This window comes from Neofelis nebulosa, chromosome 6, assembly GCF_028018385.1.
Source record: "Neofelis nebulosa isolate mNeoNeb1 chromosome 6, mNeoNeb1.pri, whole genome shotgun sequence".
Taxonomy (NCBI): Eukaryota; Metazoa; Chordata; class Mammalia; order Carnivora; family Felidae; genus Neofelis; species Neofelis nebulosa.
Window position 1 is genome coordinate 24,260,124 of NC_080787.1, and position 27,046 is coordinate 24,287,169.

General features: G+C 45.8%; 1 protein-coding gene across 1 annotated transcript in view; it reads right to left on the bottom strand.

Moving 5' to 3' along the window:
• Positions 1-139: 139 nt before the first annotated feature.
• BMP6 (bone morphogenetic protein 6) overlaps positions 140-27,046 on the bottom strand; it is a 158,849-nt gene continuing 131,942 nt past the window's right edge. Inside the window, exons 3-7 of the mRNA XM_058733063.1 lie at positions 16,596-16,744; positions 15,630-15,827; positions 3,116-3,192; positions 2,047-2,157; positions 140-1,734 (exon numbers count right to left, since the gene is read on the bottom strand). Coding sequence (XP_058589046.1) covers positions 1,585-1,734; positions 2,047-2,157; positions 3,116-3,192; positions 15,630-15,827; positions 16,596-16,744 — 685 coding nt within the window. The 3' untranslated portion in view covers positions 140-1,584. The remainder of the gene's footprint in view (positions 1,735-2,046; positions 2,158-3,115; positions 3,193-15,629; positions 15,828-16,595; positions 16,745-27,046) is intronic.

Below are 27,046 nucleotides of genomic sequence, written 5' to 3' on the forward strand. Positions count from 1 at the left end.
CCAACACTCTTTGCCCCGCTTCCCATGCTCGGGGGGTGCGGGCAGTGGACACACAGTAACTGGTGGTGGGAATCTGATAAACAAGACCACTTCTGCTGTCTGCGGCAGAAGACAACAGAGCAGGATCTCGGCCAACCTCTGCCTTAAAGGAAATCTTTATTAATTATGTATGGTTCACAGATGTTCTTTTAAAACCCCAACTTTCTAGAGAAGCACAATCCTCATGAGTGGCTTCAGCTTTGCATCATGAGTCTTGTATTAAGAGAAAATCCAAGTGGTACAATTTGTTTACACTATGATACTTTCTAAATAAACTCTTTTAAAAAAAGAAAAAAAAGTCTGGTCTTTCCTTAAATGTTACAGCAAAACAGATATAAAATAGACAATAAATTATAGTTTCTATTTACAAAAAAGCTGTAAGTGCAAACAGTTTTAGATCATAAATGTATTATTTAATCAGTTTAGTATGAAATTGGCTTCCTAGTACATGATTGTGAAAAAGACACTTTAAAAACATTCTACGATTTCATCGGCGTCTTACTTTCTACAAGAGAAAATGGGATTCGGGTTCATGAGGGCATGCCCATCCCATTCCTAGCGGCTGGGGGCTTCCTTCCTCATTTTGTTTCCTTTATTGCTTCTAACCCCGTGACCTGGCATGCTGTCCAGTAAAAGGCAGACAGCCATTTTACTGAGATAGGTGAACTATTAAAGCCTACATTCCCGAAGTTAATGTGCTTTTCCAAGAGCCGTTCCAGAAGAGGAGGCACAGAATGGCTTTCACGTGTGACACGGTTAAAGTGATGGCTGTCAAAAATGCTTCTGGCCCCCTGTAGCCTCACCGCAATGCTCAACTCGCCCCACTTATGGTGTTAGCAGAGAAAATAGCAAATGTTGGGGTGGGGGTAGGGGACCGAGGTGTGGAAATGACATCGTTTGTTGGACCGAAATAAGTATATTTTCACACCAACAGAACTCCACCACAAACGCTAACGGCAGCGACGGAGACAAGGCACTTCCACGCAGCCCTGGGGACGACCCAGGCTGTTGATCCTACATGAAACCAACTTTTCTGGGAATGAAATCTGTGAACAGAGGCATTTCCCCCCAGTTTCCATTATCTGTAGGTCTCCCTTCGACAAACACTACAGAACGGGTGGATACTTTAGCCAAGAATACTCCTTTTAAGATTATTTTCCCTATTTACTGTTAGACACTAATGCCACAAATAGCTTGATCTAAAGCTAAAACTAATTTCAGTGGGCTCTTTCTTTTGTTGGGTGTGTGTGTGGGGGCGGGGGGGGAATACTTCAAAGTTATGTTTCTTTAGTTAACCAGACTTCATACTGCAGACATCCAAACTCCATTTCCTATAGACCAACAACTACTCACGTTATTTACTGTGTGAGCGAATTATTAACGAGGCCCTTTACAATCTTCTGTGGGCGGTAAGGCACCAACCAGCACTGAACGGCTTCAAAGCCTCGCCTCCCCCCTTCGCTGTGCTTCTGAATGTTTGTTTTTAAGGCAGATGTCATCTGGGAACCCAAGGCAGCATCTGTGTCCCCAGCAACTGGTTTTGAGTTAGTGGCATCCACAAGCTCTGACGACCATATTCCTGTATTTTTTCAAGATGACATTGGAGTTGTCATCAAAGTAAAGAACCGAGATGGCATTCAGTTTGGTCGGCGCACAGCAAGGTTTGGGGACATACTCAGGATTCATAAGGTGAACCTGTTCCAAAACAGAAGGGGAGAGGCACCGTTAGAAGCCATACCTAACCCTGGCTGACTCCTACCTATAAAGCGAAGCGGGGAGGGTGCCTGGGTGGCTCAGTGGGTTAAGCATCCAACTTCGGCTCAGGTCATGATCTCACAGTTTGTGGGTGTAAGCACTGCGTTGGACTCTGTGCTGACAGCTCAGAGCCTGGAGCCTGCTTCAGATTCTCTGTGTCCCTCTCTGTCCCTCCCCCCACTTGTGCTCTGTCTCTCTAAAAAAAAAAAAAAAACATAAAATTTAAAGTGAAAGGGGTCCCCAGGAGCTCACCAGCGTCTGCACGATCGCGTGGTTTGTGGCATTCATGTGTGCATTGAGCGGGAAGGAGCATTCTCCATCACAGTAATTGGCAGCATAGCCCTTGGGTGCGATGATCCAGTCCTTAGTCAAAAGCAAAGGGACATGACATGTGATGAGCATACATTCCTTCTATCATCTGTGTTCTTTGTAATCCTGTGAGAAGGCATTCCTCACGTAGCACAGCTACGCAGACCAACACAGGGAGGCCAAGTTCACGTTCAAGTGGCAAAGCCAGGATGTGAACCCCGTCTGTCTGGCTCCAGAGCCCTCGCTCCTTCCACAGCCTGCAGAGCCTTAGCTGCTGCCCACCTGCCAGACCGGGAAGCACACAGGTGGTTGGCTTTCTGCACCTGGCCCCCCCGAGGGGCCTCGAGTATACCTTCCTCATAATGCCACCTGCGTGCAGTAAATGGTATCTCCTATCCCTTGTCACCGAGGATTTGCTCATGAACTAGTGGTGGCTCTCTGCTGTGGGGCTCAGCCTTTGTGCTCCTCTAGATAGTTCAGGTGAGTCAGTTTGTAGCCATTGGAGAACTGTCAGGGCAGTTTCTCCAATGCTTTCTCAAAACACAAAATTGGTGGGGCGCCTGGCTGGCTCAGTCAGGAGAGTGTGCAACTCTTGATCTTGGAGTTGTAAATTCGAGTCCCACACTAGGTGTAGAGCTTGAAAATAATATCTTACACACACACACACACACACACATACACACAATTTGTTTAAATGCCCAAATAAGCACATGCCTTGTGGACTTTGCAAAGAATGGGAGAAGAACACTGGGGACGGTAGTATGGATCCTGGGAGACACAGAACTTGGCAACCAGGCTCCCTGGGAAGGGGGGGCTCTTGGTGCACAAGCAGGCCCGGCCCTTCCTCTGCCTTACTCCAGAAGCCCAGGCATTTGGAAAGGCTCCCAGTACCTTCACACAAGGAATCGCCTCAGCCCTAAAGCTCAAAGTCTTTGATGGTAGCTGCTCCATTAAGATAGGAAAGGGCTGCTGTGAAGGGACCTCTGTCCGCCTTGCTGTCCAGAAAACTCACCTGCCATCCCAGGTCTTGGAAGCTCACGTAAAGCTCATGTTTCCTGCAGGCTGTTTTCAACTCACTGCTGTTATAATCTGTCGGAGGAGATCAGAAGATGCACCCGTTAACCCACTCATTCTTTCATTTGAAAACATACACCGGGAGGGGTTGCTGCAGCCCAGGCCCAGTACCGGGCTCATGACAGACGCGAACCTGGCCCCTGCTAGACACAAAGGCGGTCACCAAACAGCTCTGTCACGTGCCCGGTCGCTTGGCTGTCTTGTTCATGCCGTCTTGTTCACGCCAGGGCGGGTGCCGGGCACACTGGCACACAATGTGTAATTATTGACTTGAATGGATGCTTTCAAGCGACAGATGATCGTTGTGAGCCCGTTATGTGCAAGGCCTACGGACAGAGTTTACAGATGCCCCCAGACCCCCCTTGGGTTCCTGACCTGGAAGGCACTATATTCACAGTAAAAGCCACACCCAGGCAGGGTTTGCTATCATTCAAACAGACACAGTCCTAAAATTGTCCAGGGACTGTGAGGACAGCTGTGTCAGGAAAGCATCCGGAAGGAAGGGTAATGGAGCAGGGCCTAACCAAGAGAGTGTCATCAGAGAGAGAGAGAGAGAGAGAGAGAGAGAGAGAGAGAGAGACACGCTGCAGCAGGAATCACTCTGGCACCGGTCCCTTGCCTCACTTCCAGCGCTGAGCCCTTTGCACCAAAGCACTGACTCCTAAGACAGGAAGCCCCGTGAGAATCTGCTGAAGTATCCTACCTGCCCTGTGCAATGAGGGAGCCACGAGCCTGGCCTAACCTAGAAGAAGGGGAGGGCCTGGATTTGTTTCGGTTGACTGGAACAGCTCTAATGTGACATGCCCTCCGCTAGACTGACTGCGGGAAACAGGAAGAGAGGTTACACAAGGCTTGTGTCCTCCAGGAACTTAGAGAATCTAAGGGGCGTTATGAGACATGTACACAAGTAACTCCAATACAGAACAGCGTAGATGCTCCAGGCAAGTGCGGATGGCAAATCCCACTGGGAGTTCGGAGAAGGGTCAGTTATCAGGAGGAATAAAATGGGACATGAACGGCCTGGAACACCAACCAGAAAGATTGGGACTTTCTACCAGAGGCATTAAGTAAGCCTGTGAAGGGTTTTGAGCCAGGGAGCGCTATGTTCAGAGCTATGATTCTACAGGATCAATCTGGTAGCAGTGTTCCAGGGAGATGAAAGGCAGGACTCCAGAGAAAGGTTCCTAATCTAAAATGGATTTTGATGGATACAAGAGCCTGAGGTCACTCACATGCCTGTTTTAATCACATGAGCCAGTAAATTGCCTAATTGTTTAAAGCCTATTTGAACTGGGTTCCCTATTAACTTGTGCTCCTGGACAGCTTGGCCCGAAGTAAGACAGGACACGCGAGTTTGTAAGGGGAAGAGACAAATGGTACTGACTCCACTCAGTCACCTACACTGGGAGGAGAGAGAGGCTACCTTTTTGAGGTGATCTGCTAAATTCTAAATTTTTTCATGCTCCCTACCTGCCTTTTTCACCTTGCAGAACAACTCTTGCTGTAATTTCAAGTACCTGGGAGAACTGAACACAAGGCCATGCTGAAGGGAAGTCTTCACAGAGAAGAGCACTGAGGACTCTTGCTTAAACACACACACACACACACACACACACACACACACACACACACAAACCACCATTACCAGGCAAGACCAAACCTCTTGCTGAAAACAATCCCTCAAGAAAAAAAATCAAGCACACAAAGGAATAAATTATCCCTAAATTTAGAATATAAGAGAATACACAGAGACCACAATAAGAGTAGTCTGAGTGAGATTACAAAAAAGAATACCTAAAATAATGGAAGAAATAAAGTAAGAAATAGAAATGCTACAGCAAAAACATTATGGAGAAAGAACATGAAAAAATGATAGGTGGATGTGAAAGAGAACAAAATAGAACTTTATAAAACCAGAACCATTGAAGATAAAAATGAAATGGATGGTTTAAACATCAGATTAGACACAACTGAAGACAGGATTAAAGAACTGAGCAACAAATTTGAAGAAATTTCCCAAAATATAGCCCAGAGTGAGATGGCTCAAAAATAGGACTCTCTTCCTATAAAGAGATAATGGAAGACAGAATGTAAATTCCAGTGTATTTCTACTAGGAATTTCTGAAGAGAATAATGGGGGAATAATATTTGAATATATAAAGTGTCGGGGTGGGGGGAGGATTTTCTAGAAGTGAAGAAAACCAAACATCTTTATATTGGAAAGGCACAATGAATCCTAAGCATAGTAAATAAATTCCTGTCTGGCCACATGTGGTGAAACTGTAGTATATTAGATGCAGAGGAATGCTTAAAAGCAACCCAAAGATAAAAAGAAAATAATCCACAAAGGAACATAAGGTAGATGGACAGAAAACTTTTTTTTAAATGTTTTTTTGAGAGAGAGAGAGAGTGCACGAGAGAGCAGGCATAAGCAGGGGAGGGGCAGAGAGAGAGGGAGAGAGAGAAAGAATCCCACACAGGCTCCACACTCAGCGTAGAGCCTGGTGTGGGCCTCGATCTTACAACCATGAGATCATGACCTGAGCTGAAATCAAGAGTTGGATGCTTAACCAACTGAGCCACCCAGGTGCCCCATGGACAGCAAACTTCCTAGCAACAAAAATATACAACATAAAAGGTTTAATACCATAAGAATGATGCTGTCAACCCCGAATTCCATACCCAGCTATGGTGGATACTTCTCGTTTGGGCCACCCAGCTCCCAGGTTCACCTCTCATTTGGAATGAGATGGGAATTCATAGACAGGTGAAAATCAAGGCCCGATCCCCCCCAAGATAGCTCCTGCCTTTCTTCCCTGGCAACTGAGTACAGGCTCATGACTTCATTAATGCCAGGCAGATCCCCAACCCGTGAGAAAGGGACTCCAAGGGAAAGCCAAGAATGGGCAGCTTGGCAGCCATGTGTTCAAGGTAATGGCATTCCAAACCACACTCTCCTTGTGACTAGGTCTCAGCTTCATCACTTGATTCCCTGTGTTTGGTTGTAGGTTGGAGGAGTTCCTGATACTCTTACGTTAGTTTGCTCTTTGATTAGAATCTGTTTCTCTTCCACGTAGCCAAGAAGGGCCTTGACTAGCTAAATTATTATTCCACGGTTAAGGGATAGGGAGTGCAGGGTGCAAGGGAAGTGACGGTCACTATCTCATATGGGTTACTGAGACTGTCTTTCTGTTCACATGTCTTCTAAGCAGAGACCTGCAGGCATATTGGGAGTAAGGCAGGAAGCTATTTGGGGGAAGAATAACCTGCACGGTGAGAATGACAAATGCAAAGTCCCCGAGGAAGCAGCCTGGCCAGCCTATCGTAGAACAGCCTGGTGAGGGCTGCTGTCTGTTTAGTAAAAACCCATATCCTCCATCTACCCCCTGGGCACACAGCTAATTGGACATTTCCCACTGCGGTTAGGTGTGGCCATGTGCCTAAGCTCTGCCCACGCACTTGGGGAGAAGGGAGGGGTGTGGCTCCCAGGCCTGGGCCTCCCGGGTGCACATTCCTTCCTTTCCTGCCAGTTTTGAGCAGGGGTCAACCTTTTGAAGACTCCAAGGCTCTGGTTCTTTGTGCTCCTGAAGGTTTCTTGGGTTAGATGCTAAGTTATATGATCTTCCTACTTATAGTCTCAGTCTGGAGTTTTCCCCACCCAACATCAGTTGGCCTGTGTCCCCGCAAAGTAAACTTCCCCCCAAATGCCTTCTCTGTGCTGGGGACCATGATCTCTCCAAAGTCAAGCTTGGAACTGTTCGCCATGTGAAAGGCAGAGATTTCTGGATACTTTTCCTTCCCAGGTTGATGAACATGGACAGTATAATATAATAAAGAATATACATCCTGGCAGAGCTATAAAAACCATGAAATCTCCTAATAGTTCCAACTCGTGGGTCCCTAGATAGGCTCGGGATGAGGGCCGGCTGCCAGAAAGACCAACCATGATGTCATAGAGCAGGACTCTGCTTCTCTACCTTCACCAGTAGGTCTGTCTGTGAGCCTCCTGCAAATTTGACTCTCTCAAAGCTCAACAAAGAGAACTTTCTCCGTAAGAACAGCTATTTCTTTTAGAGCCAGACACTGGCATTTTTGTTGTTAAGTAAAGATTGGGGCTGGAGAGAGGAAAGGGAGGAATTCAACTCTCCTGTTTTTCCTCCTACAGACACTTTCAAGCCACACTTAAGTTTCCTTATAACTCCATGTTAAGTGCTGGCTGAGAGTATATAAATATTTGTGAAGGTCAATGCTCCTCAAAATACTTGTGTCTGCCACTCAGGGGTCGGTGCCCTGGGTTCTACAGTGGAATTACACCGCCACGCACCATTTTGTTTGTTTGTTTGTTTGTTTGTTTGTTTGTTTGTTTGTTTGTTTTTAAGGACTGAGAGATTGCAGAAAAACATTCTCCTGCCCTGGCCCCTTGATATTTGTTTAGATGAATGGTCTGGACAGGCCCAGTGAAAGTTCATGCAGTAAATTCTCAGTGGGAGAAAGGAAGGCAACACGACTTTGTCCAGATGGGCTCGCCAGTCAAGGGGAAGGCAGAAACAAGAAGCCATATTGCTGGACAGAGGTAACAGACAGACAAACAAACCAGAGCAACAGACCCGAGGCTGACACAAACCTCCCCAAGGGCAACAGTCCTCTGTCTGATGCATCGTGAGACTCATCAGGGAATTCAAGCCCTCTCTCAGACCCTCAAGCCAGGATCACTGGAAATGGGTCCCCTGCCACCAGGGCTATCTGGGCATTCTGGCATGCAGATGTGGCAAAGGCTGGTCTGGGAGCTGAGACACATCTTCAAGGAATCTAGGTTTCTCAAAGTTGAACACAGAATGTGAAATCTGTCTTCCATTCATCCCAGGGGATTCTTTGGCCTAGAGCAGAGGGCAGGGCAAGTGCCCAGCAGCCCAGCTAGGATTCTGGCCCAGCCAGACCAGGCCCAAGGGGGTTGTCCTGAGTACCGTGGATAAGCAGGGCCCAGCCATAGATGGGTTGGGGCAAATAACCGTCACCAGGTGACAAAATCTAACAATCATAAAAGCCCCCAGGATTAATTTCTTTCATAACCAGAAATACGTAGCTCCCTGGTCTACTTTTAAATAGGAGAGAAACATTTTCCCTCACCACACATTTCCTTCCTTCCAAGAGAGAGAGTGCAAGTAGGGGAGGGGCAGAGAGAGAGGGAGGCAGAGAGTCCAAGGAGGCTCTACACCGTCAGCACAGAGCCTGACACGGGACTTGAACTCACAAACCGTGAGATCGTGCCTGAGCTGAAATCAAGAGTTCAGATGCTTAACCAACTGAGCCACCCAGGCGCCCCAGCCCTCACCATAGATTTTCAAGCTTTAAAAGCTTCAGATGCCCCACACTGGGAGAAGGGGGGAACCTTTAAAGACCTAAGACAGCCCTGCCCATTTGCCCCCCGCAAATGAAGATCCTTGGGCAAAATCTTCCAGGCTCTGTTGTGGGAAAGGCACCATCCTGGTTGGAAACGAGGACGAGCAGAGCGGGGCTGGGACAAAGGCCAGGATCCCACACACAATGCATTCTCCCTAAGCCTCCGTTCTTCCCATACTTTGCTGAGCGACACCTGCATCTCTTCCAGGCCTTCTGGGCCATTAAACCAGTGGCACAGAAAGTGTCACGCCCATGCCCAGTGGCCAGGGCCACCCGTTTTGCACTGTGGCTGCTTTGGAGTAGTCAATCTTCCAAGCCTCAGGTGTGTGTGTTATTCGTCGATCTGGGTAGTGCAGGAGCCAGGTGCACCGCAGAGGCTTCGGGGGGAGGGGCAGAGGGCAGCACAGAACGAGCTCTATGGAGGTATGTTCCCTGGAGTCCAGGCTGATGGGCAGGAGGGTAGGGTGACATGCGTCTCATCCCGGCGCTTCAGACACCACCTCACTCTCACATCCGAGAGTCCTGCTGGGAGCAGGTGGGGGTGGCTGTTCCCGTCTGGATGGGCCACTGGAGGCCAACGTGGTGGGTCCCACCACACACAGCTCTTCGCTGACCCACTCACTTGTCCTCGGCCCCCGCTTCACCTTCCAGTGCCTCTCTCACCTGGACAGCTACGGCCAGACTGCCACGGACTCCTCGGTTCTGGCTGGCTGCTCTGTCTTCTCGGCTTCTGACCCGCGGCCCTGACACTCAGTTTCATCAGCGACAGCCTCTACTCCCCGACCTTACGTTTCATTCTTCCCTGTGATGCCTGAGGGGCGGCTCACCTACAGACAAGAACTAGTGGGACTAACGGGGGCCTGGGTGAGCCTCTGTGACAGTGGGGGCCACCACTGCCTCACAGGACACTGCAGGGAGACAGTTCTCTTGCTCAGCACAGTGAGGACAGAGTGCTTCTGACCCACTGTAAGCAGCCAGCTGGCCTGGCACCTCCTCAAGGCATCCGTGTCCCTAGGCAGTGGCCATGCGTACCACATGTTTGTTCTGTCCCGAACACAAGGGTCACATCCCATACACCCTAACGAGGACATCCAGCATTCCTTGCTGCCCCCCGCCACCCATCCCCAAAAAGCCATGCAGACAGTAAAGCACAAAGGAGCCGTAGGAGGGGAGAGCTTGGGCCCCACCACTGGCTTATTTCTGAAGCTGACTGGCTACATGGAGTGAAATGCAGGCTTCCCAGGCACCAAAGGTCAGGGGATTCTCAGGGGAATGAGTCCTGGATGAGAAGGTAAGGGCCCAGCAATGATCCTGACTTCCACGGCAGGCAGCGAGTGGGAAGGGTGGGGACCATCATGCCAAAGTGGGAGCCATGCAGCCAGCCGGGTCCCAGGTGTCCAGGCAGCCTGCCCACCATCCTTTCCAGTGCCAGGAGAAGAGGACAGGAGAGAAACAAAAGGGAAGACATGGAGAGAGGAGACAGGCAGACCAGGGACAAGGTCAAGGCAACCACACGTAACCAGGTGAGTGGGAAGGAGGGAAGCAGGCAGGTGGCCGCCTCCCCGGCCAGGGCTTCTGCACAGGCCTGCTCAGCAGTGCTGGGCTCACCCACAGCTGTTGTCCCTGCTCAGCAGGCTACACACCTGGCAGGGGCTGGGGACCAGGTGGCATGCCCCACACTGTGTTCCCCGTTCTTCTGAGCCCAAAGAGTCTTCCCAGAGGAAACTCGTGTTTTAAGTTATTTTTAATGTTTTATTTTTGAGAGAGACAGAAAGAGAGAGCGAGCGAGTATGAGTTGGGTGGGGCAGAGAGAGAGAGGGAGACACAGAATCGGAAGCAGGCTCCAGGTTCTGAGCTGTCAGCGAAGAGCCCAACATGGGGCTCAAACCCACAAACTACAAGGTCATGACCTGAGCTGAAGTCAGATGCTTAACTGACTAAGCCACCCAGGTGTCTCAAAACTGGTTTTTTAGAGAAACAATTGACTACTCTTATCTCCCTCCTCTCCTAGAATGACAAGGGCAAGTATAACATTAGCAGCTGTTGAAATGGCACGTTGGTCTTCATTGATCTGGCTGCACCTTCCAGATCGCCCAGCCTTATCAGCCTGTCTTAATCCAAGAGTCTCTGGCTCTCCCTCCCTGCCCCACCCCTCCAATGGAATCAACCTGGCCATTAAGAACATGCTGGAGGAAGCCCAGCTCCTTGTGGAACCACACTGAGATCTTGATCTCAGGTCTCAGTAACGTCACAGAATGTTGGGGGGCAGGGAGCTTGATCTTCAGAATCTAGACTTGGTTTACAACCTGGATGGTTAGATTGAGAGTCAACCGGGAGGTCCCATTCTTCTGGGGTGCTGGAATCTCAGCCTCTCCTGCTTCATTTAATTGGGGTGGACTTTGGCCTACATTCAGCCTTTATCTCGATTATCAAAGAATGTGGAGATTAACTATCTTGAAAACAGACACAGGCTTCTCTTCAACACTGAGCGTGAACACTTAGACTCCCTGTGTTTTCAGCACCTCTGCTCTCTATGTTCCCTCCTAGACGGAGTCTCCTGGCCCCCAGGACCTGCCCGTGGGCTTAGCAGGTCTTGGTGGATCATTCAGGTTTTTGCAGCTCCTGTTTATGCTTCTTTATTATTTTCCTTCACCACTGCTGGCTGTTATTACATTCCCACAGGGTAAACCTAAGGATGGGGTAAAGGGGAGCTTATCACTCCTTGATAACTTTTACCCAAAGGGACTTCATGGTAAAGCAGAGTCAAGTATTATAAATATGGAGTTTGAAATGACTCTGTTGAATCACTAACACCATGCCTGTCGGCCACAGCTGTGAAGAATTAAGACTTGATTTCATTTTAGAAAGTCCTGAACAGGCCTGTACTTCTTGACCAAGACATCTGGAAGCCAAGCCGCAGGCCCTAAAATTTTAAGTTGAGATCAAAATGACAAATTACAATTCCCGATTCCTTTGAAGAACCATAAACAGCTAACTCAAAGCCCTGACCCACGTCCATTCTTCTCAAGCTTTGGATGGCCACAGAGGGTCAGCCCACTCAGCTGTGGCATGCCAACCCCCAGAAGCACATGAGGAGCTAGTGGGGACACCTGCCAGTAACTAAAAGGCCAAATAAACATTGATCTGTAAGAAGGAGGCCCTCGGCCTGCAGACCGGAGTTCCCAGAGATCTACAGCAAGATTTCACAGTCATAATAAAGTACCCAAACCACTGTTTTGCAAGCGATGCAGTCCAGTTACCTTGCTTTTATGCTGGATGTGCACTGAATGGTCCCAATCAGGAAGTTCATGAGATACAAGATATGAACTATCAGTGAGGTCAATGGCATATCTATAATGTACCAGAGCCACATTTCCCCCCAAGGATCCTTAAAGGCACATGTCTGGGTGGGTTGGAAAGAGACAGAAGAAGAAAGGACTCTGAAATGCTAACTGGTAGCATCTGAAGCAATGAAGGACTCATTCCGAAAGACAGACAGGGTCTTGAGGAGTCGTTGATTCACAGATGGTTGGCAGAGGTGTGTGGCAGCAACAAAAACATGAGGATTAAAGAGGCCTAAAGGTCATCTAATTTTACATAAATCGTTAAAAGTGGCAGAAGAGTTCCCACACTATCATCTGCCACAGCAAAGCACAATTCTAAGTCGCGGCATTGGCAGCTAGTGGGTTGGTGGGGCAGAAAACCTCAGACTCACCAACAACTGCTCCCTCCTCAGTGATGTCTTGGAAACATCCTGGGAAAATTAGCTAGGTTGGTATCTAGAATCACTACATGGATCCATCCCTCAAGGCCATTTGTTCATGGCACCAGTAGTGAATTGGCCAGGTGTTGTCACAGTCCTCCAGTAGGTGAAATAATAAACCCCAAGAAAAAGCTACTATAAGAGAGGGTGAGGGGCAGCAGGTAGAAAGACCAGCACACGAGAGAAGGAACTGGAGGATAGGGTGTCACAGAGCAGTAGGCCGGGAGAAATGGAGGCTGAAAACTGCCAGATTCACTGGAATTGCCAGTAGGCAGCACAGCGTGGCTCGGACCAGCACTAGTAAAACATGTGTAAAAGTGATAAACAATGCTGTCCAGATGATGTCCAAGCCCACTGGAGAGGTGTGACACAGCCAACATCCATCATTCATTTGGAGCAGACAGCTGCAAAGAAGCAAGGGCAAGTGAAAACCATTCAGGAGCCTTCGATCCAAACCCACGCTTCGGTGCGTGTGTTTGCAAAGTCTGGCTTGAAGGCCAAGTACAGATGTCAGAGCAGATTCCGGTGGGCGGTGGGGAGGAGGTGGATGGGGCTCTTGGCCTTTCCCTTGTTGTGGACTCGTCCTACCGGCCCAGGCATCTGCAGCTCTGTTCCAAAAATAGCCACAGATTTCCCTGCCATGTTTCGCCCTGATGACAGGCAATTTGATGGATTATGTTAACTTCTTTGCCCAGATGTAGGATGGTCTCTGATGGGCTTCCGGTGGTGGTTGTTTCTGTGGAGAAATATTAATTCCTTGGGAGCACTCTATTGAAGAAGGGGGGCAGCAGAGGCAAAGTAATCTCTCCCTTCTAACTTCCAGAAGATTTACAAAGGGAAAGTCCTGTCTGGAGTCATACCAGAGACCACAACTTTTTGTCTCAGTGGCAGCTACCTGGTTCAGGAAGGTCCAGCAAGACATGAAGGTTTAGTCCCATGGTGGCCTAGAAAAAAGGACAGTCCAACCGGATGGCCCATTTCTCTGGGTAGCAGACCATCTTTGTGGAATTCCCTTCTCCAGGAGTGACCTCTTCCGTTATGTATCTGCTCCCATTAATAGCAGGGATAAATGAAGAAAATGTTAAATATATAAAGTAGCACTTGAATGGGCCTAACCTGAGCAATTTCTCCAACCAGCTTGAGAGGGCCTTTGAAGACAGTAAGAGGGAAGGAGAGTCCTTCTTAGTCACACTCTCTTGGGGGTTGTCCTTGGAACAGGTGAGGCCAGAGGCACTTGCTGTGAACGCTCTCATCCTACTACCGCTGAAAAGAGTGAAGCGCGTTTGCAAGTGCTGGGTTGGGAGGTGGGGGAGGGAAGACCAAGACAAAGCAGATATACTTGCCTGTTATTCCACATTCGATCAACTTTAATACTTGTATTTAATTGCAACTTATCAAATTGAAAAAAAATGTTGAAAGGGACATGGAAAAGAATAATTGGGTGACATTATGGAAACCCAAATCAGAGACATGTCTTCCCAATGAAAAACTCTTGCATGTGTACTTGGGGGAGGGGGTGTTGAATAAATCAAGTGAAATTTCAATTTTAAAAAGCAATCAGCATTCCCAGAGCTGCCTTCGTGTCTGGGGTCCCAGTACCAAAGTGACAACAGTTCGTTCATTAATTGAAGCCTAAAACACTGAGATGATTAACTCTCTTTAGCAGGCTTCCTCTGAAGCGAATAAAGGAAAGCAATCATTTCTTCGTGTTTTTTAAAAACCCAACCCTCACTGTTTTTAGTGGTAAACACAGGAACACCCATGCTGGGCAATGCTTCCAAGAAACACCAGGAGGACAAGCAGGAAAATGTCACGTCACCCTGGGTGGTAGGTCCTCAAAGCCCCACAGCTAAGTTGCTGGGGAGAGAAATGCCTTATTAAGTCAGACTCTTAAATGAAGACCATTCCTCCCAAAGAAAAGATGAGTACTTTGGGAAGTTGCATGAACTCTTTGTGGCCACTGATGAGGACACTTTTAAACAGTCACCTGGAGGAAGTAATGCATCTTCCAGATCTTTTTTACATCCTTCCCAACGATCCTAACATACGCTCTCAGAACATACTTCCCACAATTGGAGGTAACTAATCTTTGAGAATTATGGACCAAATCAAACACTTCTCATTTAATCCCAGCAAACCTACCAAGTGTTAAGCATCCCCACTTAATGGATGAGTAAACTGAAGCTGGAATGGATTAGGTTTGCCCAAAGTCAGTCACAGGGTAGTAATAAGGGACGCAACATCTCCGGCTTCAAATCCTACCACAAAAGTTCAACTGCATGCTTGAATCCTGGGCTGGTTCAACAGCCTGAGGAAACCCAGAACTTACAAGCCTTGGCTTTAGAGTAAGATGGATCTCTGCTGGAATTCAACACTTACTAGCTATGTGAACTTCAAAACATTGAAGAGTGGACTTCCATACCACTTCCCAAAAAAAGGCACAGCACGGTGGGGTGGGCATCTCTGAAGGACCACTGAATTGACAAGTAGTGGTGTCAATTGACTCTCACCCTTTGCACCTGCCCATTCAGGGCAGGATGGAGCTGACCCCATTCTCTAGCTCCAGGGTCAAGCACATGACCTCAGCCTGGCTATCTACTAAGCTACTGTGAGAGAGACATTCTCTCCTGAAGCAGAGGTAACCAAGGGTGATAAAATCCTGGAGCTGTTGGTTGCCTTCTTTACCACCATGTTAGAGACAGTCTTTCTAAGAATGCCACCAACAAGGGAAAAATTGAAAAGGAGAAAGTAAGACTCCTAACACCATGTGAGCCCATGATCCAGCCATGACTAAAGCCAGAACCCTCGATTTCCCAGTTCAATGAACCAACAAAACCCATCAGAGAAGGCTGTTTGAGCTGACTTTCCATCACTTTCAGCCAAGAGCACCAACAAATGCAAGTCCATTTTCTGCAACTATACAAAGTTTACTTGTGCACCACAACCTCCCAGGTGTCATGCAACTAGAAGAAAATCTAGGTGTCCTCAGGATCTTTATGTGAATGAAAGAAGAGTTAGAAGAAAAAAACCCAGAAGGATGCTTTTCCAGAAAAAGAGACTCTCAGGAGGTCTTCAGCCTGCAGACTCAGTACCTGGATAACAAATGGTCCCTTCTGACGGCCCTAGGAACCCATCCAGATAATTGGTGGCTGTGATGAGGCACCTCTGGGTTTCTGTATTTGCCATGCAGAAGCCATGCGACGGCTAAAACCATCGACACGTCCTTGTTCTCGCTGAGGCCCAAGAGCCAACTAGGCTTCCTGAAAAACCAGGCTCCACCCAAACCTACCTGAAGCGCTGGAGACCCGCGACACGTCCTGCGACTGGGTGGAGCGATTTCGGCTCTGCTGTCGGCGCCGCCCAGGGGCTGACCTCGTGGTGCGCACATGGACCTCACTCACTTTGAAGAAGGCCACCATGAAGGGCTGCTTGTCGTAAGGGCCATCTCTGCCCACCAGGCCTGCAGCTCGGGGGTTGATGTTGAGTCCTTGAAGGCAAAGCACAGCGCACCTGTCTTTATCCATGGAAACTTGTTCCTGCAGCTGTAGACCTGAGCTTTCCTGGACACCCAGGTGCCAGCCACAAAGAAGGAGCAGGAGGGAAGAGCACTGTGCACTCTCAGAGCCCTGATGACTCCCCTCAGATGGGCAGAATCAAGACACTCCTTCCAAAGTTCCATGAATTAGAGCCAGGGGTAGTGTGAACTCCCAAGGCTTGCCCATCCCGGATAGACTTCCCCCTACATGATCATTCTTTCTTTCTGATGATATAGGTCATAGAGTCGCTAACCAGTGAGGTGACTTCACAGGCAAAGTGTGCCCAGTCTGGGACCTGATAATATAGATCTGATCAGATCTGATCATATAGATCATATAGTCGCCAACCAGTGAGGCAACTTCACAGGCAGAGTGTGCCCCGTCTGGGACCTGCATGAGGACCCTGAGCTGCTGGGCTTTGGTGCTGCAGGAGAAGAGGGTGCTGGAGGGGTTCTTGTCCAAACCCACCCAACTGTCAGGAGGTAGACTAGGCTCCCCCCCTGCCTCCACTAGCTGTCTTCCCATTGTGGCCCCTGGAACTCAGACCACCTACTTGTATCTGGAGACCTCAGGGACAGGTTTTGCTTTTCAATAGCCGTTCTGAGGGAATAGTCAGTGAGGTCATCTTGGAGCCATGGTCTTGACTGTAAACCATGGTTCTACCATAACTGTTGCAAAGGAGATGAATGAAAAGTGTTTGCCGATCTGAGCAAACTTACCATCCCGAGTCACCACGCTCAGCTGAAGCCCCATGTTGTGCTGTGGGGTCACGACCCACAGGTTGCTAGTGGCTGTGATGTCAAATTCCAGCCAGCCTTCTTCTGAGGCCCACACCACGCGGGTGTCCAACAAAAATAGGTCAGAGTCTCTGAAAGAGAGAAAAGACAGTGTGGTGAGTACCACACCACCTTCTTGGCCCATCCTCTCTGTCCTGCCTTGGCATTAAAGTGAAAATGCCAGCATCGGATCAGGTTCACCTAGGAGACACTGCATACAGTGCCTATCGCGGTTCTGGCTCACACACACAATACAGTCTGGAGACGGATATCTGCTAGGGCACTTCAGAGCAAGGAGTTTTCTCCCAAATATAGGTGGACCCCTCAACTTCATCAAAGGCCTCGCTAGGGCTGTTCATGCCAAGTCTTTCTCTGAAATAAGGGAGGGAGGGAGGGAGGGGGGAGGGGAAGGGAAGGAAAGGAAGAGAGGGAGGGAGGGAAAGGAAGTCATATTGTTGCTTCCTTTATGGCAAATGAACTCTAAAAAGAGAGAAAGGGGGGCATGAAAAAAAGAATTAGGAAAATATTAAAATCAAGATTCATGTGAGCAAAAAAAGAAAAAAGTTGTGCTTTGTTCTTTTTTTTTTTTTTGTAAAATTAGGGCATGATAATCTTCACATGTTAGTTCCCATGAAATAATGAGAAACAAGAAGCCACATCGTATCTATGAGTAATCATTAGTCCCTTGCTTTTAATTAAGGCCTGTGAGTGGTCCTTCTGAGTGTGGGGTCCTTCCTTGTGTGGACAGTATAGCCACGGGTGTATGTTGAGTGATTTTAAAGTTCATCCTGGCACAGCTGTGAGCCATGGCTGGGGTTCTTGTAGGCAAACTCAGAATCCATACCCAGGGAGTAGTTTTATATATGTATCTCTGTCTATCTATACATATGGACATAATTTTTGCTTACAGTTTTCAACTAACATAACCCTAGGAATTGTGGGAAGGTGGGGTAAGGGTTTCTTCCTGCTCCCGCACACGTCGTGATAGAGCAGTGATAGGGGACAGTCCCCTTCATGTGTTTCAGGGACATGCTGAACCTGAGTTGACATCCCAGGATCACTGGCACGAAATGGCCAGGAATTCCCATGACAGGGAAGGGGAACCACTTTGACCATGGAAAGATTCAAATCTCCTGGTGCCATATTTTACAGGATAGAAAAAGGACTAGAATTAAATACTGAATTTAAGATTAGTATCACAATACTAATGTCGTACACCAAAATTGGTTATAAAAGGCTTTCATCCACTTTGCTTTCCTTAACAACAATCCTGAAAGCTAGCAGCATATCATTATACAGCTGGGGAAACGGAGACTCAGATGTGAGGTTTCAGACATACAGCTAAGATCAAACGCTAGTAAGTAAAAGAACTCGCTAGCAAGGGGCGCCTGGGTGGCTCAGGAGGTTAAGCATCAGACTTTAGCTCAGGTCATGACCTTGCAGTTCATGTGTTTGAGCCCTGCATCAGGCTCTGTGCTGACAGCTAAGAGCCTGGCACCTGCTTTGGATTCTGTGTGTGTCTCCCTATCTCTCTGCCCCTCCTCTGCTCATGCTCTGTCTCTCAAAAATAAATAATTGTTAGAAAAAAATTTTTTAAAAAAAGCCTAGCAAGCAAGAAGAAAGCAAACAGATTCGGAGTTTTCCATACTATCATGCTGCCTTCTGAGATCAATATGAAAGACAGCCTGTGGCAAATGAATAAAATGCATTTCTATCCCATCAAATATCTGTGAGGCCAGTGAAAATGTCTAAGTTAGACATTTTAGATTTCTGAGGGGAAACAATTTTTCCTGTTTACATGGCTTAGAGTTAGAAGGAAGTTCTATTGTCATCTTTTCCAAGCTTAAAACAGTAGGTAGAGCTAAAAGTAGTTTACTCAGCTGCTGACCAGGGTCCGCGGGGGGCCACTCTCGGGCCTGCCATCTTTAAAGCGCTCTCCGATGTGCATGTGTCATACCTCCTGTTGACAGATTACCCCCCAGGACTGAGGTAACTGTAAGCAGGGAGATGGGGGTGTTCATGGAAAACAGCAAGAGGGGAGTGCAAGTCCAAAGCTTTGAAGTGAAGATATAAAAAGACATAAATTCTGATCTAGAAGGTTGGAGAAGACCCTCATCCAGAAATAACACAGACGCTATGGACAGCAATGTGGGAAAATGTCCCGAAGGCAGCATGAGACGTGTCCATGTCAGAGCGGCACCCTCGAGGATGAAGACATAGTGAGAATTTCAGGGTGCCACGCTGCCCCTGAGGCGAAGGGGGTCCGCTGTCACTATCTGCAGAGCTCCGATGACGGACCTGGCAAATGATTCTTAAGGCCGTGTAACAAGGACGCAGAAAACCTCAGTCTGGGACAGGAGTGTGGCAGAGATGGTACGAAGAGCTAGAACGAACTTTTATTTTGAAAAAGTAGGGTTTATAATAATGGAAATGGGCCTCTGTTACAAGAGAAAGCAGGATGGGACACAAGTCCATCGTCCACAATAGGAGAGAAAGCAGAGAGGAGAAAAGGGGAAAACATGAATCAGAAACTAAACTTGAGGTAAAGGGGGAAGGTGTTGACGGGAAGGACTAACAATCATGACGTGGAAAGCATGAACTCCTCGGGGTTAGTGGAGACCCGTGGACACAGGGAGCCTGACGTTCTCTCCTGACTGCTCCTGAGTCATGCCGGGTCCCCGGGCATCTGTGATGTCTCTCCACCAACTTCCTGGGCCGTGCAGTGAGAATGCTGGTCCTCACTGCTTAGGAGACCAGTGGCATACACAAACACAGCCTGGCAGCTGAGTCCAGAAAGATGGAAAACTCTGTGGCTCACCAGCAGTGAGGCAGCCTCAAATTCAGATGTTCTTTGAATCTACGATGCCTGGGTCCCATGGGAAGAAGGTGAGCTAGAGCATGCGCTTAACATGATGGGACTAAATGGACAAGGAACAACAACTATTCACTGTGTGCTTTCGATATGCAGGGTGCACCCAGAGCCTCTCCTTTATTCCTTGGGGACCCCGAGAGGCAGGTCCTATTACTGTCTCTCTCCTACAGCTGAGGGCATGGAGCCTAGAGAGGTGAGGTATATCAAAAGTCACACAGGTATTAAGTGGGGTGACCAGAACTTACAATCAGAGCGCACACTCTTGGCCACCACATATCTCAAAAGCAGAGTCAAGAAAAGCACAGGGCCCAGGTTGAAAACTACTGCACCAGGGCTCAGAATAAGGTAAGGGTTCAAATCTACTGCACACCAATGCCAACATCAGCTGGATGCAGAAACGTGTTAAGATACTTGGAGCTGGCATGTGATCAGAAATCACGAGCAGGTTCTCCTATCAAGGGCAGGGAGGAAGAGGTGAAAGGTGCACACAGGAAGGGACCAAAGATGGCTGACATCTGCTGAACTCTAGGGACCTTCTCAGTCTTGCTCTACTCTTCTTCCCACGCAGAATATTCTCTGCTTAGACTGAGAACACTACTGACACATATTCACCCAGCCAGGGTGAAAAATTAAAAAAACAAACAAAAAACAAAAGGAACAACTTCATTAGCTCACCCTCAATGTTTCCAATAACTCAGGTATTTAAGAGACGCTATTTGGGGTGCCTGGGTGGCTCTGTTGGTTAAGTGCCTGACTCTTGATTTCAGCTCAGATCATGATCCCATGGTCCATGGGATCGAGCTCCAAACTGGGTTCTGCGCTAACAGCACAAAACCTGCTTGGGATTCTCTCTCTTTCCCCCTCTCTCTGTCCCTACCCCCTTCATGCTCGCTCTAGCTCTCTCTCTCAAAATAAATAAACATTAAAAAAAAGACATTATTTATGGCAAGTCAATGAAGTGGGTCAGATCTCACCCACATCTATTTACTCTTCTTCAATGACACATAACCTTCTTAAGTCTCCTTACTATAAAAGTGTAGCCTCAGGGCCGCTGGGTTGGCTCAGGCGGACAGGTGTCCAACTTCAGCTTAGGTCATGATCTCATGGTTCATGGGTTCGAGCCCTGCATCGGGCTCTGTGCTGACTGACAGCTCAGACCCTGGAGCCTACTTCAGATTCTGTGTCACCCTCTCTCTCTCTCTGCCCCTCCCTAACTCGTGCTTGCTCACTCTCTTGCTCTCAAAAATAAATAGAAATATTAAAAAAAAATTTTTAAATACAAGGATTCCCTTCTGAATCTTATCTAAAACATGTATAACCAGTGGATAAAGAATCCTAGGGTCTGGCCAAAGTGACTGCCATGACTGGACTATTTGGACTTCCTACTTGGATGACTGACATACTCAAGTTAATACACCATGAAAGAAGATTCTGAAATGAGAGAGACAATTTTGAAAGAATTTACTGGGGCGCTTGGGTAGCTCAGTTGGTTGGGTGGCTGACTTGGGCTCAGATCATGATCTCACAGCTCATGAGTTCGAGACCTGAGTCAGGATCTGTGCTGACAGCTCAGAGTCTGGAACCTGCTTTGGATTCTGTGTCTCCCTCTCTCTCTGCCCCTCCCCCTCTTACACTCTGTCTCCTGGTCTCTCAAAAATAAATAAACATTAAAAATTTTTTTACAAAAATAATTTACTGCCTATTTTGTTCTCTATCAACTCACAGAACCCCATGTTTCATGCTAAATATGCATTCCATCTTCAAGGATACAATAATTTTATTCTCAGTGTTATCTAACCTGAGGGAATGAGTTTCCTCATACTGTGATCATCCTGGGAAAATTAAGTTCTTAACAATTAATAAGCCTAACAAGAGATTTCTAGAAAATGTAGAAATTTCTAGAAAATTTCACAAATTCACCTTGGGGCTAGAGTTGACTGACCAGCAAGTCACTTGCAAAGACTTGTGGAACTAGTGTTGATGGGCAAGGTCACCTCTACGTGGTCCCTCCCATTGCACAGCCTCCAAAGCACCTGCCCTTGTAGGTGACACTCCGTCAGGCTGAGAGGCAGACCCATGGCGAACACAGTGGGTCTCTTTCTTTTTCACCCCCAGGGAAGAGCAGGAAGTATCTGAGCTCCTAGTGGCCAGCTTTGGTCTTTCCTGACAGATGGCACCCATTACAGTCATACTGCCCTAGACAAGGTGCAACTTTGCTTACTACTCACCATTTTACTAGAAATGTTCTTGATAAAGTAGAATTTAGATGTTTGAAGCAGCAGATTTATGAAATATTTGATAAGGTGAGCCTGTGGTCTTGTGCCTTTATTTGTTCAGAACATTCCTCTACCTATGTCTAGACTTAATGGTAAACTAAGATACGAAACGACATTCTTATAGTGATGAACCGACTTTATATGCAATGAGGTGAATTTAAACTTCAAAAAGAATGGAAGTCAAAAGCCAATCATTTTAGAAAGTGAGATAATAAAGCAGCATTTTTACTTTCTTCTTACATAACATATCATATATAGAGAATTATGTTTAAACTTTTATCACTAAAAGGACAGAAAAGAATAGGATATTTGAAAACACAGCCCTACAACTCAGCGTAAACTGCTACACATACATCAATTTGAGTAACAAGGGTGAAGGCACATTATTATTATATAATTAGCTAAGCTCTCATTGATTTTATGCCACTTTCTATTAACTAATTTTCACCTCAAGGACTAGCATGGTATAAAGAGATGTTTCAAATGGCAAAGGCACCTTAACTCTGTATGGAATATTCCATCTTCAACAAACGAATACAAGTCACTTTGCTGACAGAATATTAACCTAGCTAGCCCTTACATGCTGTTTACTACCTGAATACTTTTACACATGCTAACGCCTCACAACCACCATAAGAGGTAAACGCCAGGGATACCATCACAGGTTTACAGATAGGGAAACTAAGGTACAAAGAGGTTGAGAAGCTTGCTCGCAGTCATACAGCCAGTAAGCGTAGAGCTGGGATTTGAACCCAGGCAACTTTGCTTCAGTGGTGCACATGCTCTTAATCAATCATCAGAGCGGTGGTTCTCAAGTTCAGCTGGCTTACTGTTGGAATCCCCGGGAGAGCTTGTTAACACACAGACTGCTGGGCTCACCCCCAGAGTTTCGGGGCATGGGGCCTGAGAACTTGCATTTCTAAGGTTCCCAGGTGATGCTGCTGGTCTGGGAATGACACTGTGAGAGCCACTGACCTACAGCATAGTCCCCCTCCCTTGAATAGGACTAGCATTACCTTCACATGCTTTTTAGACTTAAGGTTCAAAGCTAACTGCTCTTGAGAGTTCTTGCTCCTCTCCTTAAAACAGTACAAAGCAAATGTAGAATGCTCACAGAGTAAATGTTTGATTGTCTTATGGATTGGCCTTACCCTCAGGGAGTTATCAAGTTAGACTAATAATCAGAATCACAAGCAAGATCAAGTCCAAAACAGCGGTATCATTAGAAGGCCCACGTCTCTGTGTCGAGGATGGAGAGAGGTAAAGTGGATGACTTTCCACAAATTCACAGCTACCTAACCTGCAAAATAATGTTCTCCTTCACTGGGGTATATACTCCAACATGCCCGAGTGATCAAGCACAGACTAAATGAGAAATCCAGCCGGCTTTTAAACATGTTATGTGCAAATGTTACGATGTCATTGTCATCACCAATCCTACATTTCCATATCCTGTATGATCTAGGGAAATAAAACAGGAAAAATGCTGTTCATCTGTGACTTTTCTTTAAAAACAACAACAACAACAACAACAACAACCCCAGATGTCGTAAGATAGTCTTAGCTACTACCATGGCCGGCCTCCCACAAGGCTGGACATCCTGGTAAGAAGATTCATGTGACTAAGGTGCCTCGGTGGCTCAGTCAGTTAAGTATCCAACTCTCAACCTCGGCTCAGATCATGATCTCACAGCTTGTGGGTTTGAGCCCCGCATAGGGCTCTGAGATGGAGCCTGCTTGAGATTCTCTCTCTTCTCTCTGCCCCTCCCCTGCTCATGCTTTCTCTCTCTCAAAATAAATAAATGAACTTAAAAAAGAGAGAGAGAGAGAGAGAGAGAGAGAGAGAAGAATATGCACATGACTAAGGCAATCTGTTTCTGGGAACGAATAATATGGAAGGCACAGTTTCCAGAAATAAAGACCTATTTTCATGTTTACCAAGTTACCACTTGGTAACAGTCCCTAAACAACAGTTTCTCTTGACCACCACACCCTGACTCCCCCTCTCCCCCCAAGTGAAGCATTCTTTTGAGTATATCCAACTCTTTATGATAACCTCAATTCCTTTCTGTAATATTCTCTTCTACATTGTGCCTATGCAAAGAACAGAACTTAGATTGGCTAAGGAGTAAGGTTCAGTAGCTGCTTGAATTTTTTTCTTGAATTTCCAGTAGACCATTCTAGGTATGACTTCACTAAAAAGATGAAACTAACTAGTTATATAACCTGAGCTGTGGGTCAGCTGTATTGTCCCTTTTTCAGGGGCAAAGGAACAAATACTGAAAAGTTCAATGCTTGCCTGAGGCCCACACTGAGTGTGCCAAAGATTATCAAGTCGGCAAGTAAGATTTCAGGAGTCCCTGAGGATCATACCTGTGAAAGCCAGATTACAGAAAGAGAAACAGGTGTGGCTTGGTACAGTGATAAAGGGCTTTGATTTCCCTCTGCCCCAGGTACAATGAGGTTCTCTAATCCCGGCTTTCTCAAATTTGCCCTTCTCTTCAAAAAAGAACGTAGTCTCAGGTATCTCACCTTTACCTCAGTGAAGATAAAGGTTCGTGTCACTTCAGCAAGCAGCACTGAAAACCCAACAGCATTTTTAGAGCAATCAATCTATAAGAAATGCTATTCGAAGGAAATTGCTCTCCTAGATCCTGGAACTGGATCAAGTACCAGGTTCATGTCCTGTTCCCAAAACAACACCATTTGGTTAATAAATCAAAAGCAACATTTGTAGGGATTCATTATAAAGATTTCACCATAAAAATAATAAAAATACTATGATTCAGAGACACAGGCTTCTGGTTATGATGTAGCAAACTAACATTCCCACTAAGAACAATTGGGGAAAAAAAGCCCATTTGTCGTCATCTTAGAGCAATAAGACAGTCAACTCTTGATGGGTCAATTTCACAGAGAAAAAGAAAAACACATGGAGGTGAGCCCCGCATTTGTATTCTCTTTGTATTGCCTTTTCATTTCAGGACATCGGATAATTCCTAGCCTGATGCATGGGTATCAGAAAGGAGCAGGAGCCTATAGCTTGGAACAGTATCTGTAACTGAGGATAAAAACTGGAGTTTCAAAAAGTGAGGGCTTGAAGGGCTAAGGTCTCAGAGGAAAGGGGCTGCATAAAAGTGAGCTCACAGAAGTTTGGGTTCACTTCCTCTAGGGCCTTGGATCTTTAAGTCCTGTATACCTTGAAGTCCAATGTTTCTGTGTGAGATATTTGCCAAATATTAGGCTGTGTATGCATGGAGTAAGAAGTTGAGAAAACAAAGAGAGAGAAACTGCTTAAAAGGCAAAAAGCAAAGCAGAGTTTTTGGCAGTTTCTTCATTCTGGGGAGTTAAATACTAAAGCTCAGAGCCCACCAAGGAAGAGGAGTTCTGGTAAACATCCTAGACTTTCAGCTGAGACTCCCTGAAAAGCTAAGCTCTAGGAGAAAGGGAAAAACCAAAAACAGATACTCCTTAACACATCCTTAAATACCCCCATTGGAACAAAAGAACAAGATGATCATGGTGTATTTTGTTTGCCTTCCAGAAGAATTTAGAGTCCACTCTGGAAAGAGATAACAGTATCTATTAAATATTTTCCATAAATAATTTCCAGAATTTATTTTTTAAAAAGTATCAGGCATGCCAAGAAATAAAATCAAATGAGGAAAAATCAAGGGAACAAATAGATAATGGGAACAGACCCATAGGTGATCTAGACAATAGAGTTATCAGACATGATCTCTGAATCAAGCCTTGTATAAAAAGGATAATAAATGACAAGTTAAGCTTGTTCCAGGGATGTAAGGTTGGTTTAACATTTGGAAATCATTTAATGTAGTATATCACATTAATAGGGAAAAAATCATATAATCATCCCCCAAAATTCAGAATTTTTTAAATAAAATTTCACACCAATTTCTAACATTAAAAAACTCTTAGCAAACCAGAAATAGAGAACGTCTTTATTCTAATAAAGATTACCTACAAAAACAGTTTTAGCAAACATCATCCTTAATGGTAAAATATTAAGTCTTCCCCCTATAAGATTCAAAATATCATAGGGATTTCTAATCTGAGACAGAAATCTGAATCAAATTCAAACTTTTACTGGATGTCCAGCTAGCATAATAAAAACAAGAAAAACAGAGGAAGATAAAGTATAAGAATTACAAAAGAAGAAATAAAACTGATATTTATAGATGGCAAGATTATATTTATAGAAATTCCAAAATTTTGCACAAAAAAATTTTTAGAATGAACATGTGAATTTGTAAGGTTGCTGGATATAAGATCAACATACAAAAATAAGGGCATCTTGGTGGCTCAGTTGGTTAAGCATCCAACTCTTGACTTCAGCACAGGCCATGATCTCACAGTTCCGTGAGTTTGAGCCCCCTATTGAGATCTGTGCTGACAGCACAGAGCCTGCTTGGGTTTCTGTCTCCCTCTCTCTCTGTCTCTCAAAAATAAATAAATAAACTTAAAAAAAATCCAAAAGTCAATTGTATTTCTATATGTGAGCAAAAATAATTAGACACCAAAATTTTTAAAAGCTAATAATGTTTACAATAGCATAAAAAATCTTCAAAACCTGGAATATTATAATGTTCTATAAATAAGAGTAATGTAGTAAAAATATCCAAGACACAAAAAATTATAAAGAATTACTGAAAAAAGTGAAAGAAAGCCTAAATAAATACCATATTCTTAGACTGGAACATTCAATATTTGTAAGAGTCAATTCTTTCCAAATTGATCTCTAGATTTAATGCAATTGCAATTAGAAGCCCAGCAAGTTTCCTTGTGGAAATTAAAATGGTGATTTTACAATTTATACGGGAATGCAAAAGGCCATAAGTAGCTGAGAAAGTCTCAAATTCTGAAGAATTTAGATACCATTTTTCAAGACTTCTTATAAAACTGGGAGAATGAAGAGTACAAGATTGGTGCAAGAAAAGTCAATCAATGGAATTGAATGAAGGTCTCAGGACCAGACCCACACAAACATGGCTACCTGGTTTATATTGGAGACGCCACTGAAGTGCATGGAAAAAGGATAGTATTTCAATAAATGATACGGGGTCAATTATGTATTTCTATTCTTACACAGCGAGGCTATCTAATCTACTTCACAAGTTCACTTAGGATCTCTAATATCTATTACTTTAGTGAAACCATTATGCTGAGCTGAAAACTTTCATTTTTAAAAAAAAAATTTTTAATGTTTATTCATTTTTGAGAGACAG